Source organism: Podarcis bocagei (genome assembly GCF_964188305.1).
Source record: "Podarcis bocagei genome assembly, chromosome: 5".
Lineage (NCBI taxonomy): Eukaryota > Metazoa > Chordata > Lepidosauria > Squamata > Lacertidae > Podarcis > Podarcis bocagei.
In genome coordinates this window covers 79392314-79408901 of record NC_138129.1, presented here as the reverse complement: position 1 = coordinate 79408901, position 16588 = coordinate 79392314, and the positions used below count along the sequence as shown (strand labels likewise).

Below are 16588 nucleotides of genomic sequence, written 5' to 3'. Positions count from 1 at the left end.
TCTGCTGGTAAGGGCTGTTCAACAGGGGAATGGTCTCCCTCGGGAGGTTTTTCCCTTCTTGGAGGTTTTTAAGCAGAGGTGGGATGTCTGTCTGCCATGGATGCTATGGCTGAGATTCCTGCACTGCAGGGGTTGTACAGTACTGGATAGCCCTGGGGATCCCTTCCAACTCTACGATTCTATTAGGATCCCTTTTATAAAAGAGAGAACTTTAATGGCACGGCCATTATTTATTTCGGCTTCTCCCAACGGGGCCACGAAGGATCAGAAAAGCTGAAGAAGAGACCCTTCCTCAGAGGAGGCGGGAGACCACCGGACCCGCCGAGGAGGGGAATCCGGCCGCCTTTCCCTCCAGAGCTTCGCCTTTTGCCCCGGCCAAGTTGCGCCGAGGGCGCCTTGCGGGCTCTGCGTGGCTTCAGGCGGAGCCTAGGAGCCACTTCCCAGCCTGGAGGGCAGGCTGTGCGCGGACCCCGCCACTCTCGGGGCGCGATCCAGACCCGGCTGCCTTCCACGGCCAGCAGAGGTAGGCCGCCGGCTTCTAACCCGGCGGAACTGGGGCGTCCCGGGTGCAGCGCCGCGCTCCCCGCTCCTCCCGCCCCGCCCCCTTCTCCCGGGTGCCCCCTCCCTCCTTTGTTCTCCGGAACCCCGCCTCCCCCTCTGCCCCAGCTCGCCTATTGGCTCACGCAGCCGCCACTCAGGTGGGGGCCCGCTTTGGCCCCGCTCCCCGGCCGCCGAGAGTGGGAGCGTGCGGGGCTGGGCTGGGCGGCCGGGCGTCTCCTTCCCTGCGCTGCTTCGGCCGCGTCTGCAGCCGCCGCGGGACCAGGCGGGAGGCCAGTCATGCCCAGACACTGCCAGCCGCTCGGAAGGAGCCGTCGCTCCGCCGGGCAGCGCCTGCCTGCGCGCCCCTCGCTCCCTGCGCCGAGGATGGCGGGGGCACCGGGCGCAAGGCAGCGCCGGGGCTGCTGGGCAAGCGGCAGATGCTGATGTAGTTTGGGGAATTCCTGTCACAGGGAGCAAGGCAGAAGCGGATGACGGGGCACGTTCCCCGGGGGAGCGGGGCCGGAGGATTAGCCCGACTCGCCCGCCTCCCTCCCACGGCACACTAGGCAACGTCCGGCGGCACACTAGTGTGCCACGGAACACCGGTTGGGAAACACTGCTCTAGAGATTAGCAGATCAAGTTGCCTTATATCCTGTGGGATAGCTCAGACAGCAGAGCATAAGACTCTGAATCTCAGAGTCCTGGGTTTGAGCGCCACGTTGGGCAAAACAATTCCTGCATTGCAGGGGTTGGACTAAATGACCCTCATGGTCCCTTACAATTCTATATTATCAGATCACTGGCCCACCAAGGCCCAGTGTTGCTGCACTGACTTTTAGTAGTCCTCCAAGGAATGGTGGGACAGCCGGCGATTCTTTCCCAGCCCTATACAACAAAGGCTACAAAACAGAAGAGAATAATAAAAAATCACTTTCGTTTCCAGTTTTGTCCCTTCGTAGTCAATACTGGCTCCCCCTTCTCACAGCTTTATATATTTCACCTGGGAGAACAGGTTTAAAAAATAGTGAAGAATGAAGAAACAATATGGGTAAGATCAACACCACACACAGGAAATATATGGGATATAGAACTCCTCTTGCGGGGGAGGAATTGTTGAATGTGTTCATTTGAATGGAAGTCAAAAACTCTGTAGCTGTCAATAAGGGATTAAGATCAAAACTGAATGTAATTGGATTAATTAAGACTCGGAAGCAGGATGAAATAAAATCATCTCACCTTGAAATCTAGCACGCAGGAAGTCATACAAAATGTATAATTGGCTTTATAATTGATATATATTTGAATTTGAATTGTAATTTGACATTGGTAAAATGTGGTTTATATTGGATTTTAATAACAAATATTTATAAAATAATAAATAAATACAGTCATACCTCAGGTTAAAGTTGCTTCAGGTTGAGCATTTTCGGGTTGCACTCCGCGGTGACCCGGAAGTAACGGAATGCATTACTTCCGGGTTTCGCCACTCGCGCAAACGCTCAAAATGACGTCACACGCATGCACAGAAGTGGCAAATCGCGACCTGAGCACACATGGGTTGCATTCACTTCAGGATGCGAACAGGGCTCCGGAACGGATCCCGTTTGCATCCAGAGGTACCACTGTAATAGTGAACTACTGCTATGGAAAGAAGAGATGGAAAGTTCCTGCTATTTTCCCTTCTCTCCTCCATAGCAACTTGGGTGAGAACGAGAGGAAGGACTCCAGTTGTCCCACCCGTCCTTACAGCCTTGACTGGGCTGACCCTACTATTAGGCAAAGTGCAGCGATGGATGTGCTTGGTGGGGGAATTGGGTAACAATAATAGCTCCAACCACTGCCCCCAAGCACCTTGAACTCGCAAGCCCTGTGCCCCCTAAACTAGGCTGCTGGCCTGAAGTGTTGATCTCAGTGCTGAAGTTAAGATTCAATGGCTGGTTGGGTTGCAATCTCTATGTGGACCAGGAAGGGGCTCCTTCTTATTCTTTGCATAAGACACCAAACATCTTGAGCGGCAACTCTCCAAATCCTGAAGAGTTATAACCAAGCTTCCTGAGCTTCTCTGAGCTGTTTGTGTAGGGAAGTTGTAGGAAAACAGAAGACCTGCTTGCATTTGCAAGAGAGAATGCCACTTGTCGCTCAATGAGACTTTTATTTCAACAGATGCAAAAAGAATTGCATTTAATCATATAAAATCTGAACAGTACAAAAGGAATATTTTAAAATCAGCATAAGAATAATAATACAAAAGTTGATCATAACATTGATGCTGGTGTTTTGCTTTGGATTATTACAGACGTAAGAATTAACATGCTGTACCAGGCCAAGGTCTACATAGCCAAATGGACTGTTCCCACTGGGGCTGTCAACAACCCAGGGGAAAAATTGAGCTCTACTCCCCTTTCTGGCCACTGTTGCCAAGAAGAGAATAGGATGGGTAGCTCAATCAGTTAGAGTGTGGTGCTGATAACTCCAAGGTCGCATGTTTGATCCCCGTATGGGACAGTTGCACATTCCTGCATCGCAGGGGGTTGGACTGTATGATTCTTAGGGTCCCTTCCATCTCTACAATTTTATGGTTCTATGTATTCAGAGACAGGGGGGGGGGTGAGGCTAAACAGCAAGTGCTATCTTGTGGAGGAAGACCACAAAATTCCCCTTGGACATTGTTGAGGATTGCAGATTGAAGGCAAATAACACAATGCAGGCATGTGGGAGGCAAAAAGAAGAAGTCCTCTCTTCTGTGCTGGATGGATGGAATGAGCAAGCAGCAAGGAAGAGGATGAAGAACAGAGAACGAGGCTCAGGTAAGGGGCAGCCAGCCAGTATTGCATTTAGATTGCAGAGCCAAATGGATTCTAAATTCATAAATCTGTGCTTCGACAGCTATCATGATTAGTGTTACATGTGAAACATCTTTCTATTGCTAACGGTTTTTGAACACTGGCAAAGAGTTGTAAAATGTGCATAGGCGCCGACTCCATGGGGCTTGAGGGGGCTCGAGCCCCCTCAAAAAATTTTTTTGGGGGGCTCAGCCCCCCCAATAATCTCGGGCGGGCGCCCTTTCAGCAGAGCGCCGCCGCCGTCCCCCGCCTCCTCCTCACCTGCTCCTTCGCCAGCCAGCCAGCCGCGCGCCCTAATCGGAGGCACTGCCGGAAATCCCGCGAGAACAGGGGAATCCCGACTGGCCACACCTCCCAGCCAGCCAATCGGCTGGCTGGGGGGCGTGGCTTGCCCTATTTAGGGCCGGAGCCACTTTATTTGCATATTCATGAGCTTATTTATTATTCATGCGCTTTCCCGGGCCCCCCCAATATTTTTTCTAAGTCCGCGTCCCTGAAAATGTGACGAAACATTTGCAGCTTGGGACGATCCAAGGTCTTGCCAATAGCTGCTGGACTAGATCAGTAATTTAAGGACAGCAAAACCCTGGGAGAAAACATTAAGAGAGTAATGTGATTAATTTGGGGGTTGTCATAATTAAATATATGCCATGCCCCAGTAATTGTTCACTGATGAAAGAGCTCCCTAGAACAACTCATGTCAAGAAATGTGACCACAGATTGTGTTCTTCCTCTGAAATGAATGGAGCAGTCTGCAGAGGCGAGAGATCTGTGTTTATCTCCATGCAGCTGACCACACAGGCACTGCAGTCTTAATCAGACATGCATTCCAAAGCAGCCAGTAGGGTTTACTTGCAAATAAATGTTTGCAGGGTTGCAGCCTCAGCGTGGTAGAAAGAGCGTGTTGATTGTACTTGCATTTGTCAAGTTAAGGGGAGTACTAATGAAGCCTCTGTAGTACTTAGAATTTGTCTGAGAGTGAAATTGTAAATCCAGCCTTAAATTTAAAGTAACAGAATAACTGATTAAGATGGCATCATAAAAGAAGGGGGGAGTTTCTCTTGCCATGGCTTGAAAAAGAAACCCTACCAATATCCAAATCCGGTACGTCAAACATGGTCAGGACTAAAGATGCATTTCATGTCAACACACTCACGCACTTGGGATCTGCCATATTTGGCTTCATTTGTAAATTAGTTTCCTTTAGAATCATTATCAGACAACTTTCATGATCAGTGTGGATGCCTTTCAACAAGTAGCTGGTACATCCAGGTAGACAATTGCACAGAGGAGGTCGGAAATTTCTGTCTGGGTAGAAAAAGAGCAGAAGCCATTTTCATTCTTCCTCCAAACGGGAAACCGATTTTAAGAACTTCCAATACCTATAAGCAGAGCTATTAAAAATGCCAGGTTGCCACACAGGTACAACAGCAGCAGTATCACTTCACTTTTCACCTAGAAAGGAAACAAAATTAAAACAATGAAAATTCTGCTTAACAATTATACGTTTTTGAATTTTATTTCCGCAGTTTGTACACAGCTTAATCACAATCTCTACGTGATATACAGTTTGAGATCTTCCATGAAAAAGATCTGTTCACTATACAGTGGTACCTCAGGTTAAGAACTTAATTCATTCTGGAGGTCCGTTCTTAATCTGAAACTGTTCTTAACCTGAAGCATCACTTTACCTAATGGGGCCCTCTTGCTGCCGCTGCACCACTGCCGCACAATTTCTGTTCTCATCCTGAAGCAAAGTTCTTAACCCGAGGTACTATATCTGGGTTAGCGGAGTCTGTAACCTGAAGCGTCTGTAACCCGAGGTACCACTGTATTCCTTTTGAACGGCTCATCAATGTTCATAAAAAAGAGAGAAGACCTAATAACTGTGGCCTGGCAAGTTTGTCAACACCACCTGCCCCCTTCCTGAAGCAACTTAGCTTTTTTAGGCTTCCTCCAGACTTTTTTTTTTGGGGGGGGGGTATTATTCTGCAAAATGCCATTGATGCAATAATACTGCATTAGTGGTGGGTTTATACTGGACCTTCCACATGCCATTCCACATTATTAGTTTTTCTGTGATGCTGCCCCAATGTTGTTGGATTCTTGCTGTCTGGAAGGGCAATCATGTGCTATAGCGCAACAAAAGCAGGCCAAATAAATAAATGCCAGAATATTTGTGATTGCAATGTCAGTGGCGTAGCGTGGGTTGTCAGCACCCGGGGCAAGGCAAGTAATTTGCCCCCCCTAACCCGTGGATTTGCGCACCCTAACCCTAACCCCCAGATGTTGCGCCCGGTGGGGCTGGCCCCCCTGCACCCCCCACGCCACGCCACTGTGCAAGGTTTCAACAGGAAGTTACAGGATGCACACCGACTGGAAACAAAGTAGTATAACTGCCTCCAAACTTTTGCAGGTGCACATATAAGCACTCCAATACTCTCTTGAGCACAAATCATAATACATGCATAATAAAAATGATGCCTGGAGGGTTCCTTAAAGTGGGGCGGAGGAGGATCGGAACCCCATACATAGAGTTAGCTAGCAACATTTTCAATATTGTTTGGTTTCCCCAATAACCTTCTGGTTTAGAGCTTCCACTCAAGTAGAAATCTAAGAAAACAAAACACTGATAATGACTGGAAGAACAAAAAGATTACCTTGGTGTTTGAATCTTCATACATTTCTGTAAAACACAAAGCAAAACAAAAAACAGGAATGTTATTAATTCCTACTTGCGTGCTTTGTTAAGAAAAGCTTTTTATACATAGATCCGAATCAAGCTTCACCTTTCTTTTTCAACCACAGAGTTACATCCATCAGGATAGCAGCTAAGACTTCCCAGGCCACAAAGCCTCCCATTGTTTTAACCATCCATTGGCTAGGAGAGCTGCTGAGCATCTGCAGTCCCAGAAATATGGCGGCAACTAAAGAAGGAAGAGGCGAGGCATTAGACCTTTCCATGATCTGGTGCTTCCAAATGGAAACTTAACACCACAAACAGGTTGCTTTAGCAACAAGGTTGGGACATTGTTGTTAACTTCAAATTTTCCTCGCAAAGATAAAATCTGAATCAAATAGGAGGGGGGGGATTTAGGGGCGGCATATTGGCATCCATGACTTTGTGTGAACATTGTTGCATGAATGAGGAACACTGATACCACAGCATCTGATACCTACAAACGCATGTGGAAAAATAGCCTGTTGGAGACATACCGGCTGGTTATTTTTAATAAAAAAATCTAGGCGTAATATTCAATACATTTCGTCCCCCAGCTACAGGACGCAAATGGTACAGGAGAAGTTTTATCACCACCCCAACCGGGTTCATAAAGTGTCCCTGAAATCCTGCCTCCTTGAATTTTTATATTTTGGGTTGTGTTTAGCTAACACCTTGCGCACGTGGAATGACTTCCGCTTGCACAATGGAAATGTTTCCACCTCTCTCTGTGCATGCCCTGCACCCTCCCCAAATCTGCTCGGGGGGGGGGGGCATTGTGAGAAAACTCCAGAACAAAATTAGGAGGCACATTAACAAGAAAGGACACAAGCCTTGTACAAGCAAAAGGTCTTCTACACAGGCGAAGAGTGAGTTGAATACTGCCCTATAAACATACATTGGGGTTTTTTGACCACTTAAAACTGTCAGGCCTTTCCACAGTCTGAAGATTCCTCCCCAGTCTACAGAATTTGCAGGACTCCCAGAAAATAAGAAGTAAAAATACAGTTATACCATTATCTCTGTAATATGGGTATACAGTACAGTGGTGCCTCGCAAGACGAAATTAATTCGTTCCGCAAGTTTTTTCTTCTTGCGAGTTTTTCTTCTTGCGAAGCACGGTTTCCCATAGGAATGCATTGAAAATCAATCAATGCGTTCCTATGGAGACCGTCCGGGGACAGAGGGGAAGCGCCGCGGGCCTTCCCCTCTGTCCCCGGACCTGTTTTAAAGCAAGGGAAGGGGCAGCGGGGAGAATCGCTTCTCCCCGTTGCCGCCCCTTGGTTCAAAAGGGGTCCGGGGAGAGAGGGGAAGGCGCGCGCGCGCCTTCCCCTCTGTCCCCTCTTTTGAAGCAAGGGGGGGAGGGGAGAAGATCGCTTCTCCCCGTTGCAGCCCCTTGGTTCAAAAGAGGTCCGGGGTGCGGGGGCAAGCTTCATTTTGCGAAGCAAGCCCATAGGGAAATTCGTCTTGCGAAGCAACTCGAAAACGAAAAAACCTTTCGTCTTGCGAGTTTTTCGTCTCGCAAGGCGTTCGTCTTGCGGGGCACCACTGTATGTCCTGTCTGACTTTTGCAAACGTTAACTTGGAGCCCTTGCAACAGAAATGGCCCACTTGTACTTAGGTTTCTCTGGACAATGCAAAGCTAGAATCTTGTTCAAAACAAAAACAGAGATTCCCTGCAGCCTGATTTTGAACAGACAGTGTTTGGAGCTAAGTCATGCCAAGTTTTGCTTATGTATATTACCTGCTATTGTGTTCCAGGTATCTACCTATTGCTGGAGTTTCTCAGTATGTGTCCTTAGGACTAGGGTGTTAACATTCCACTCCAGCTGCCGACCTAATTTTACTGAGGTGGGTGGCATCTCATTCTGTGCAGCATCATCTTAGCCTTGTGCCTTTCTAGACTGCCTTCCACAGTGGGAATCGAGCATCCTACTTGTAAGTTGCAACAGAAGCACCCATCCACTTACCTGCCAAAACTTTGATGACTAATGCGTTTAGCATGTGAAACCAATTAAAAATAAACCTCCTGTTGGTGCAATGCAAAACACTGTTAGATATCTTTGCTCTCCCAAGGAGTAAACATCAGCTGGTTACATCATGCCTACTCTGTCCATTGCATTCTCCTTGTGGCGGAGCAGACTTTGAGAGGGCAGTAAGGTTCAGTTCCACTAAATAGGAGGTGGAGAACTCATCTAGCACACCTATGGCTGCCACTGGGGGAAATGGTGCTGTTAGCCTATTGCTGCTGTTAGCCTATTGAAACATGTTCAGAGGGCATGTGCCACTGACTACAAATTGGTGGGGTGCAACAGCAGCGAATGCTGGTGCCTTCAAGTTCTGCTTGAGGACTTCCTATAAAGTATCTGGCTGGTCTCTGCTTGAAACACAATGATGAATGAGATGGCTCTTTATTCTGCTCCAGCAGGCCTCTTTTTAGGCACACCAGTGTATTCAATTCACATTCCAGATTTGTTTTCTGCAAGTCCTAAAGGCACCGCACCAGAGCAAAGCATTATCTTTCCCAAATGCAATAGGGGTTGGCTTGTTTTTACTGTGAGCCAGAAAACAACAAGGCACTGGATGTCGTCAACAACAGCGGGCCTAGCTAAAAGGCTTGAGTTACACAGCAGTGATTCTGACAATGCTGTGTAACTCAAAGCCACTTAAAGTACATCTCACAGGGAGAGTGTAAGGGAGACAGCATGCAAGACACCTACTAGTCCCTCTTCCCCAACATACATATGCATAGACACAGAGAGCTATCACACGACTGGAGAACCTGTGGCCCTGTAGACATGGTTGGACACCCAACTGCCATCATCCCTAACCACTGGCCATGCTGACTGGGGATGAGGGGAATTGGAGCCCAAGAACTTCTGGAGGGTCGCACAGATTCCCCAACTCAGATTCACCTTCCACATTGGGTGCCAAAAAGATCTTGCAAGCTGGCCACCATCCATGCCTTGTGCCAGGAATTCCATTGCTACTCCTGGCACATTGCACAGTTGGCAAAACACAGAGCTATGGAATCAGGATCTCATTGTTATCTAGTTCTAGAAGGGCCAAGGCCTTGCCTTCAGCCCCATTAGCTTTGCCTAATCCCAGATATGGTTGTGAACTGGTTTTGGTTGTAATAAATAACAAGATGAAAGAAAAAAAATTATTAAAAGATGATCCAAAAAGAACTCCCTTAAGAGAATCAAGTCTTTTTGTCTTAAGACAGTTTTTAAAAGAATATTCCCCCCCAAAAAAAAAAATTATAAAAAATAATTCCAGTAGCACCTTAAAGACCAACTAAGTATAAGCTTTCTAGGTATGAGCTTTCGTGTGCATACACATTTCTTCAGATACTCTGAAACGGAGGTCGCTACAACCTTATAACTGTTGATGACTGTTAATGATGGCAGTTGGTTCCATAGGGAAGGGCAAGGGATTTTTGAAGGGATAGATGACCAAAATTAGCTTTAGTGTGTATAACGGGACATGAATCCAATATCTCTATTCAGACCAGGTCTCTCCATAGTTTTTAGTTTGGTAATGAGTTGTAACTCAGCAACTTCTCTTTCAAGTGTATTTCTAAAATTCTTTTGCAATAAGACAGCTACTCTAAGATCTTGGGAAATGGAAGTGTTCTCCTATTGGGTTCTCTGTTTTATGATTCCTGGTGTCAGATTTATGTCCATTTATCCTTTGGCGTAAAGATTGTCCTGTTTGTCCAATATAGAGAGCTGAAGGGCACTGTTGGCATTTGATGGTTTTGGTTGCTCAGTGGCTATGCAGGTAGCTCACAAAACAGGTGCCAGAACACCCCTAAAAGGTGCCAGAACTCCGTTCCAGTGAGCTCCGATTGAAAAAAAGCTCTGACTATGAGAAATAAATGGCTAAAAATAACAATTGTCTGTATTTACAATTTTGCTCAGCACAATTAAAAATCAAGAAAACCCTATGATTTCAGTGCTTCTGAAATGGTAATGGGAAAGGGTAGCTTCTGCGAACCTCCCTGAGAGCTTATGATGAATATATTTTTCCTCTTCCACAGGCAGTTCTGAAGTAGCTAGCATCCAGCTGTAACTGTTCTGCCGGTTTAGCGTATAATGCTTCTGCAATTCAAGGAAGCATTTATTTAATTTTTACCTCATTAATTACATTTGATGTACTGACCGGTTATCTTGAAGAGATGGTCGGAAAAAAGCTATGGCTGGTTGAATCAAAGAGAGAATCGTGACAATGCATCCAATAACAGCATGAGCTCCTGCACTCTGTCAGGGAGAAAAGGGTATGAGTCCTATTTACACTTTGCAAATGCTACGGAAGCCACCTCTCCTTTAGAAAAGGCTGCATCTTAATTCTTCTTGTAGGAAATCCTTGTTCACATACAATATCCTTGCAAAGGGACCTTGGGGAGGCAAAGAACATTGTATAACAGACGATTCCCAACTGACAATTCCCAGGTAAGATCCTCCCCCTATTGTGTGGGCAGGTAGTCCCTCCCCCTACCTGGCCTGACCACCTTGGCAACGCCTCCCCAGGTGGGATTGGGCAACTGTCTGAGGTAGGCGGAGACCTCCAGGTATCCCACCTGGGGAAGGCGAAGCCAAGCCTGTGCTAATGGTGCCACATAGGGTCCAGGGGGCTGTGCACAACCACACAAAGGGCGCCCCCCCATTTAATGTGGGGAGCGGTCATTGTATAACGGAAAAGGTAGCTGCCGACCATAAGTAGAAGTGGTCAGTCAGCTATTTCTCTGTACAGTCACTCAGGAAGGTTTGACATCTCTTATCATGCCATTTCCGGGGCATTTTTAGATGAAGTTTCCTTAAAAAAAAACAAACCACTGCATGGACGTCAGACAGAATAGACTTACCAATCAATGCAAGCAAAAAACAACAAAAACTGTGCATCCGCCCATACTTAATTGCAGACTAATCAAAGTCTGGGGACAGGGGAATTAGGAGATGAAATGTTGATGCAGAAGCACATTTTGGTCGAGTGATCGTATTTAAATAATCCAATGTAATTAAATATCCAGCAAATTCTTATATATATAAAAAAACCACTTGAATGAATGGCATAGAATGCATAACTGCAGGGCTTGCTATCTAGATACAGTGGTACCTCGCAAGACGAATGCCTCGCAAGACAAAAAACTCGCTAGACGAAAGGTTTTTCCGTTTTCGATTTGCCTCGCAAGACGAGTTTCCCTATGGGCTTGCTTCGCAAGACGAAAACGTCTCGCGGCTTTGTTTCCTTTGTCTAAAAACAAAGACATGTTTTGTTTATAAAGTTAATTTATTTTCCCTTCAGTTTTTGAACTGCTCTTTACAGTATGTGTGACTTTAAAGAGCAGTTAATAAACTGTTGTTGTACCAAATTTGGCTTTGTTTGGACTTTTTTTGACCATAGGAACGCATTAATTGATTTTCAATGCATTCCTATGGGATTTCGTGATTCGCAAGACGAAAAATTCGCTAGACGACAAAACTTGCGGAACGAATTAATTTCGTCTTGCGGGGCACCACTGTATTAAGTCTAATATACATCTATTCTGGGCAAATTTAAACTGCAATCACAAAACACACAATTACGAGTAAGTCCCAATGCTGTGGGTTAAACCACAGAGCCTAGGGCTTGCCGATCAGAAGGTCAGCGGTTCTAATCCCCGCAACGGGGTGAGCTTCCGTTGTTTGGTCCCAGCTCCTGCCCACCTAGCAGCTCAAAAGCACGTCAAAGTGCAAGTAGATAAATAGGAACCGCTCCGGCGGGAAGGTAAACGGCATTTCCGTGCGCTGCCCTGGTTCGCCAGAAGCGGCTTAGTCATGCTGGCCACATGACCCGCAAGCTGTACGCTGGCTCCCTCTGCCAATAAAGCAAGATGAGCGCCGCAACCCCAGAGTCGTCTGTGACAGGACCTAATGGTCAGGGGACCCTTTACTTTTACCTTTACCCAATGAACAGTTCAGAAGCATGCTTGCTTATGAGTAAATATGCAGAGGATTGTGCTGAAAAAAATCCACCACTTTCTGCACCCTCAATATACCATGTAGGTCCCTGCTGCTAACTCAGAGGTGTCTTACAGTGTATGTGTGTTGCATGTCTTGTTGGCTTTGGCTATAGGCTGCTGGCAGTCTGCTTTGGAGAGGGGTAGCAAATTGGTCCCTGCTCTTTCATCAGCCTCCTTCATCACCCTTCATCAAAGTAAGTTGTTCAGCAGGGATCTAGGCGCTGTAGAAATCAAGGAAAGCTAAACTTACTTCACTCCACCCATTTGCTGCCACAAAGCTTAATATGAAAGCGATTGCCGTTGCCACGACAGTTAACAACATCATCAAAAAGTGGATCTGAAAGGGAAAGAATGTGCTTAAATTAGATTACAAACCAGTGAAAAGTGAAGGATTAACTGGTCTATTGCCATTATATAGAATAGATATGTATAAAGCCATTTTTTCTTTTTTATTTTTAACCCTCCTTCCCCCTCACAGAACAGCAGTTCTCAATGTGGTACACCCAGGATTCCTTGGGAGAAGCCATGACAGTTGAAAGTTGAATGTTACTGCCTTAAATATATAGTACAGATGAGGCAACAGTCTCTCAATGGCCTTGGTTCCTTCTTTAAAATAGCCAATTCACTTTCACCATCTACAGGCAGAACAGGGTAAGACTCAAAAGTCTGAGGGCTTCTAGAAATCTGGGGAAGGATGAATCTTCCCGTTAAGGAAAATTGCAGCAATAACGATGAGTGCTTTGCCAAAGATACTATTTCTATTTCAGAAATAACAATATATCCTTCAAAAAATGGCAAAAAGATATTTCAAAATTTGTCTGGAATGGGAAAAGACCAAGGATAAAACATAAGATACTAACAGACTTAAGAGATAGAGGAGGCTTTTCTCTCCCAGATTTGAAATTGTATTTTGAAGCAGCATGTCTTGTATGGATAAGGGATTGGATAAATTGGAAAAAGAAGAAGAGTTAGAAGTTAGAACTAGAAGGACACGACACTAGATTTGGCTGGTGCTCATATTTATGGTATGGGAAAGGGAAAATACATAAAGGTTTTTCAAACCATATAATAAGAAAGTCATTAATAAGAGTGTGGGAAAAATATAAAGATCTGTTAGAGTGGAAAACACCATGGTGGCTGTCACCCACTGAAGCATTTTCACTTAAGTCGACCAAAAAAGTAAGCTGATTGACACATAGAGAGTTGTTAGCAGAAGAAGAAGGTAAACCCAAACTAAAAAAGTATGATGAGCTGAAAGACTATTTACAAAGTTGGTTACACCTTAGGCAATTAAATGAAATTTTTAAAGAAGACAATAAAAAGGGGTTTAGTTATACAATCTCCAGATTTCAAAAAGAAATCGTGGAAGAGAATGTTAAATTGTTTTTAAAAAGCATACAGTATTTCATTAGAGTGGGAAACCAAAGATGAAGAGGTTAGATCAGTTATGATTAAATGGGATCAGGATGTGGGACACAACATCCAATTTGAAAGTTGGGAAAAATTATGGAAAGTTGATATAAAATTGCATACTATTAAGAGAGAATTACATGAAAATGATGTATAGATGGTATATCACACCAGTGAAAATGGCAAAGATGTTTAGGAAATAAAATAACAGATGTTGGAGATGTAAGGAAAAGGAAGGAGAATTTTAGCATATGTGGTGGGAATGCAAATGCTTTAAAAAATATTGGGAAATGATATACAATGAATTGAAAAAAAATGTTTAAAATGAATTTTGTCAAACACCCTGAAGCCTTTTTGTTAGGTATCTCAAATCAAGAGCTACCAAAAGAAAAATGGACATTATTTATGTATGGTACAACAGTAGCAAGAATCTTGATTGCGCAATATTGGAAGATGGAAGAAATACCATCAAAAGAACAATGGCAAGAAAAGCTGATGAACTATGCAGAATTGGCTAAGCTAACAGACAAACTATGAGAGAAGGACAAAAAGGACTTCAAAAGAGTCTGGGAATCATTTACAGTTTATTTGCAGAAACAACAGAATGGACTGGATTCACTGGCAGGATTAAACTTTCACAACTTCATTTGAGTAACAGATATTTTAGAGAAATGATAAGGGATTTTATTTTTGTGTAGGAAAAGCAGGATACGATAAATAAAACTAAATAACTCAGCAGAGGGGGAGTTGAGGGAAGTCCAGAGGAGGGAAGGGAGAATAATTGTAAACAACATGAGGAATTAAATTTGTATCATTAATTTTTATATATATATATATATATATTTGCTTTCGTAGATTTTCACGGGTACAGGAATGCAGGTTTTGGTGTCTTCGGGTGTCTTCCCGTGTAAGAGTTGGGGTGTCTAGGCGACGTTTCGACGAGGTCTCACTCGTCATCTTCAGGCTGGTGCTTTTGGCTTCTTGTTACTGGAACAGAGCAGGATCTCAGTGTTTGAGTTCCTATAAATACTGTTGAGGGGGTGTGGTGTATAGCCTCCAACGTTCTGGGCAGAGAGGAAGTTCCCAGGTTAGTGTGCCTTTTCTTCTTTTGTTCATTAATTACTTGAGGGATATCTTGAGTGATTTCTTGAGTGATATTCTGAGTACCAATTAGGAGGGTCATTAGGTGTGGATTAGTTGCTAAAGCTTTCGTGTCTTGACCTCTTGAGCTTGTGAAGAGTTTTTCTGAGAAGATGGCTGTACTGCAAATAGTTGTGCTCTGGCTTGGCTTCGTGTATAGGGGCGAGCTGTGGTTTTGTGCCCTGTGCCAGCCAGATCTGTGTAGGGATTGCAGGGGGGTGCAGCATCCGGAGGTGCCACTATGGTTTGGCTACTGGATGGTGTCTGTAATTTATCTGTGGAGAGGGTCTGGGTTTGGGTCTGGTGTGGTTGATTGGAGATGGCGTTCTGTGTGCCTCTGGTTCTGGTGTCGGTTTTTGTGGGGAGGGCTAATTTCCAGATGTCTGGCAGGCGGGACGTGTCGTCACGCTTGTTCATGTTGTGAGGGTGTTTCTCTATCTCGATGGCTTCCATGATTATTCTCTTGTGGTGATGTTCCATGTTAAAGAGCAATTTGGAATCTGCAAAATTAATTTCGTGTCCTGTTTCTTTCATGTGTTGGTAAAGAGAGGAAGTTTTTTCTTCTTTTTTGACGGCATTCTTGTGTTCTGCGATACGTGCATTTATTCGTCTGTTTGTTTGTCCAATGTACGTGGCTGGGCAGACTTTGCAGGGTATTTCATAGACCCCTTGGTTTTCTAACTGGATTTTATCTTTGGGGTTTCTGAGGATATTGGCTATTTTTTGGTTGGTGCAAAAGGCTGTTTTGATATTGTGTTTATGGAGGATTTTGCTAATTTTATCTGTAGTGCCCTTGATATAGGGAAGGAGGGCCATGCCATTGTTTTCTTCTGTGTCTTGGTTTTTGGGGGGTGTTTCTTTTTGGATTAGCTTCGTAACCCTGTTTTGCTGGTATCCGTTGGCGATTAACACATTTGAGAGATTCTGTAACTCAGTTGTCAAGTGGTCTTTGTCAGCCAGGCGTTTGGTTCTGGAGATGAGAGTCTTGGCTACGGAGTTTATTTGTGCAGGGTGGTGGTGTGATTGTGCATGTAAGTAGCGGTTGGTGTGTGTTTTTTTTCCGGTAGATAGTGTGTCCTAGGGAGCCATCAGGTTTTTTGTAGATTAGGACGTCAAGGAAGGGAAGTTGGTTGTTGGTAAAGAGAGGAAGGGAAGTTGGTTGTTGGTAAAATCACACCACCACCCTGCACAAATAAACTCCGTAGCCAAGACTCTCATCTCCAGAACCAAACGCCTGGCTGACAAAGACCACTTGACAACTGAGTTACAGAATCTCTCAAATGTGTTAATCGCCAACGGATACCAGCAAAACAGGGTTACGAAGCTAATCCAAAAAGAAACACCCCCCAAAAACCAAGACACAGAAGAAAACAATGGCATGGCCCTCCTTCCCTATATCAAGGGCACTACAGATAAAATTAGCAAAATCCTCCATAAACACAATATCAAAACAGCCTTTTGCACCAACCAAAAAATAGCCAATATCCTCAGAAACCCCAAAGATAAAATCCAGTTAGAAAACCAAGGGGTCTATGAAATACCCTGCAAAGTCTGCCCAGCCACGTACATTGGACAAACAAACAGACGAATAAATGCACGTATCGCAGAACACAAGAATGCCGTCAAAAAAGAAGAAAAAACTTCCTCTCTTTACCAACACATGAAAGAAACAGGACACGAAATTAATTTTGCAGATTCCAAATTGCTCTTTAACATGGAACATCACCACAAGAGAATAATCATGGAAGCCATCGAGATAGAGAAACACCCTCACAACATGAACAAGCGTGACGACACGTCCCGCCTGCCAGACATCTGGAAATTAGCCCTCCCCACAAAAACCGACACCAGAACCAGAGGCACACAGAACGCCATCTCCAATCAACCACACCAGACCCAAACCCAGACCCTCTCCACAGATAAATTACAGA

At 44.9% G+C, this 16588-nt stretch overlaps 1 protein-coding gene across 2 annotated transcripts in view; it reads right to left on the bottom strand.

Annotated features, from left to right (window-relative positions):
* Window positions 1–3886: 3886 nt before the first annotated feature.
* The window catches only part of LOC308587393 (putative ferric-chelate reductase 1), a 35052-nt gene continuing 22350 nt past the window's right edge, over window positions 3887–16588 (bottom strand). Inside the window, exons 12-17 of one of the 2 annotated variants that reach the window (XM_081195025.1) lie at window positions 12358–12444; window positions 10268–10365; window positions 8074–8132; window positions 6174–6311; window positions 6045–6070; window positions 3887–4839 (exon numbers count right to left, since the gene is read on the bottom strand). In XM_081195025.1, coding sequence (XP_081051151.1) covers window positions 4750–4839; window positions 6045–6070; window positions 6174–6311; window positions 8074–8132; window positions 10268–10365; window positions 12358–12444 — 498 coding nt within the window. In that variant the 3' untranslated portion in view covers window positions 3887–4749. The remainder of the gene's footprint in view (window positions 4840–6044; window positions 6071–6173; window positions 6312–8073; window positions 8133–10267; window positions 10366–12357; window positions 12445–16588) is intronic. The other variant, XR_014008345.1, reaches the window with a different exon arrangement.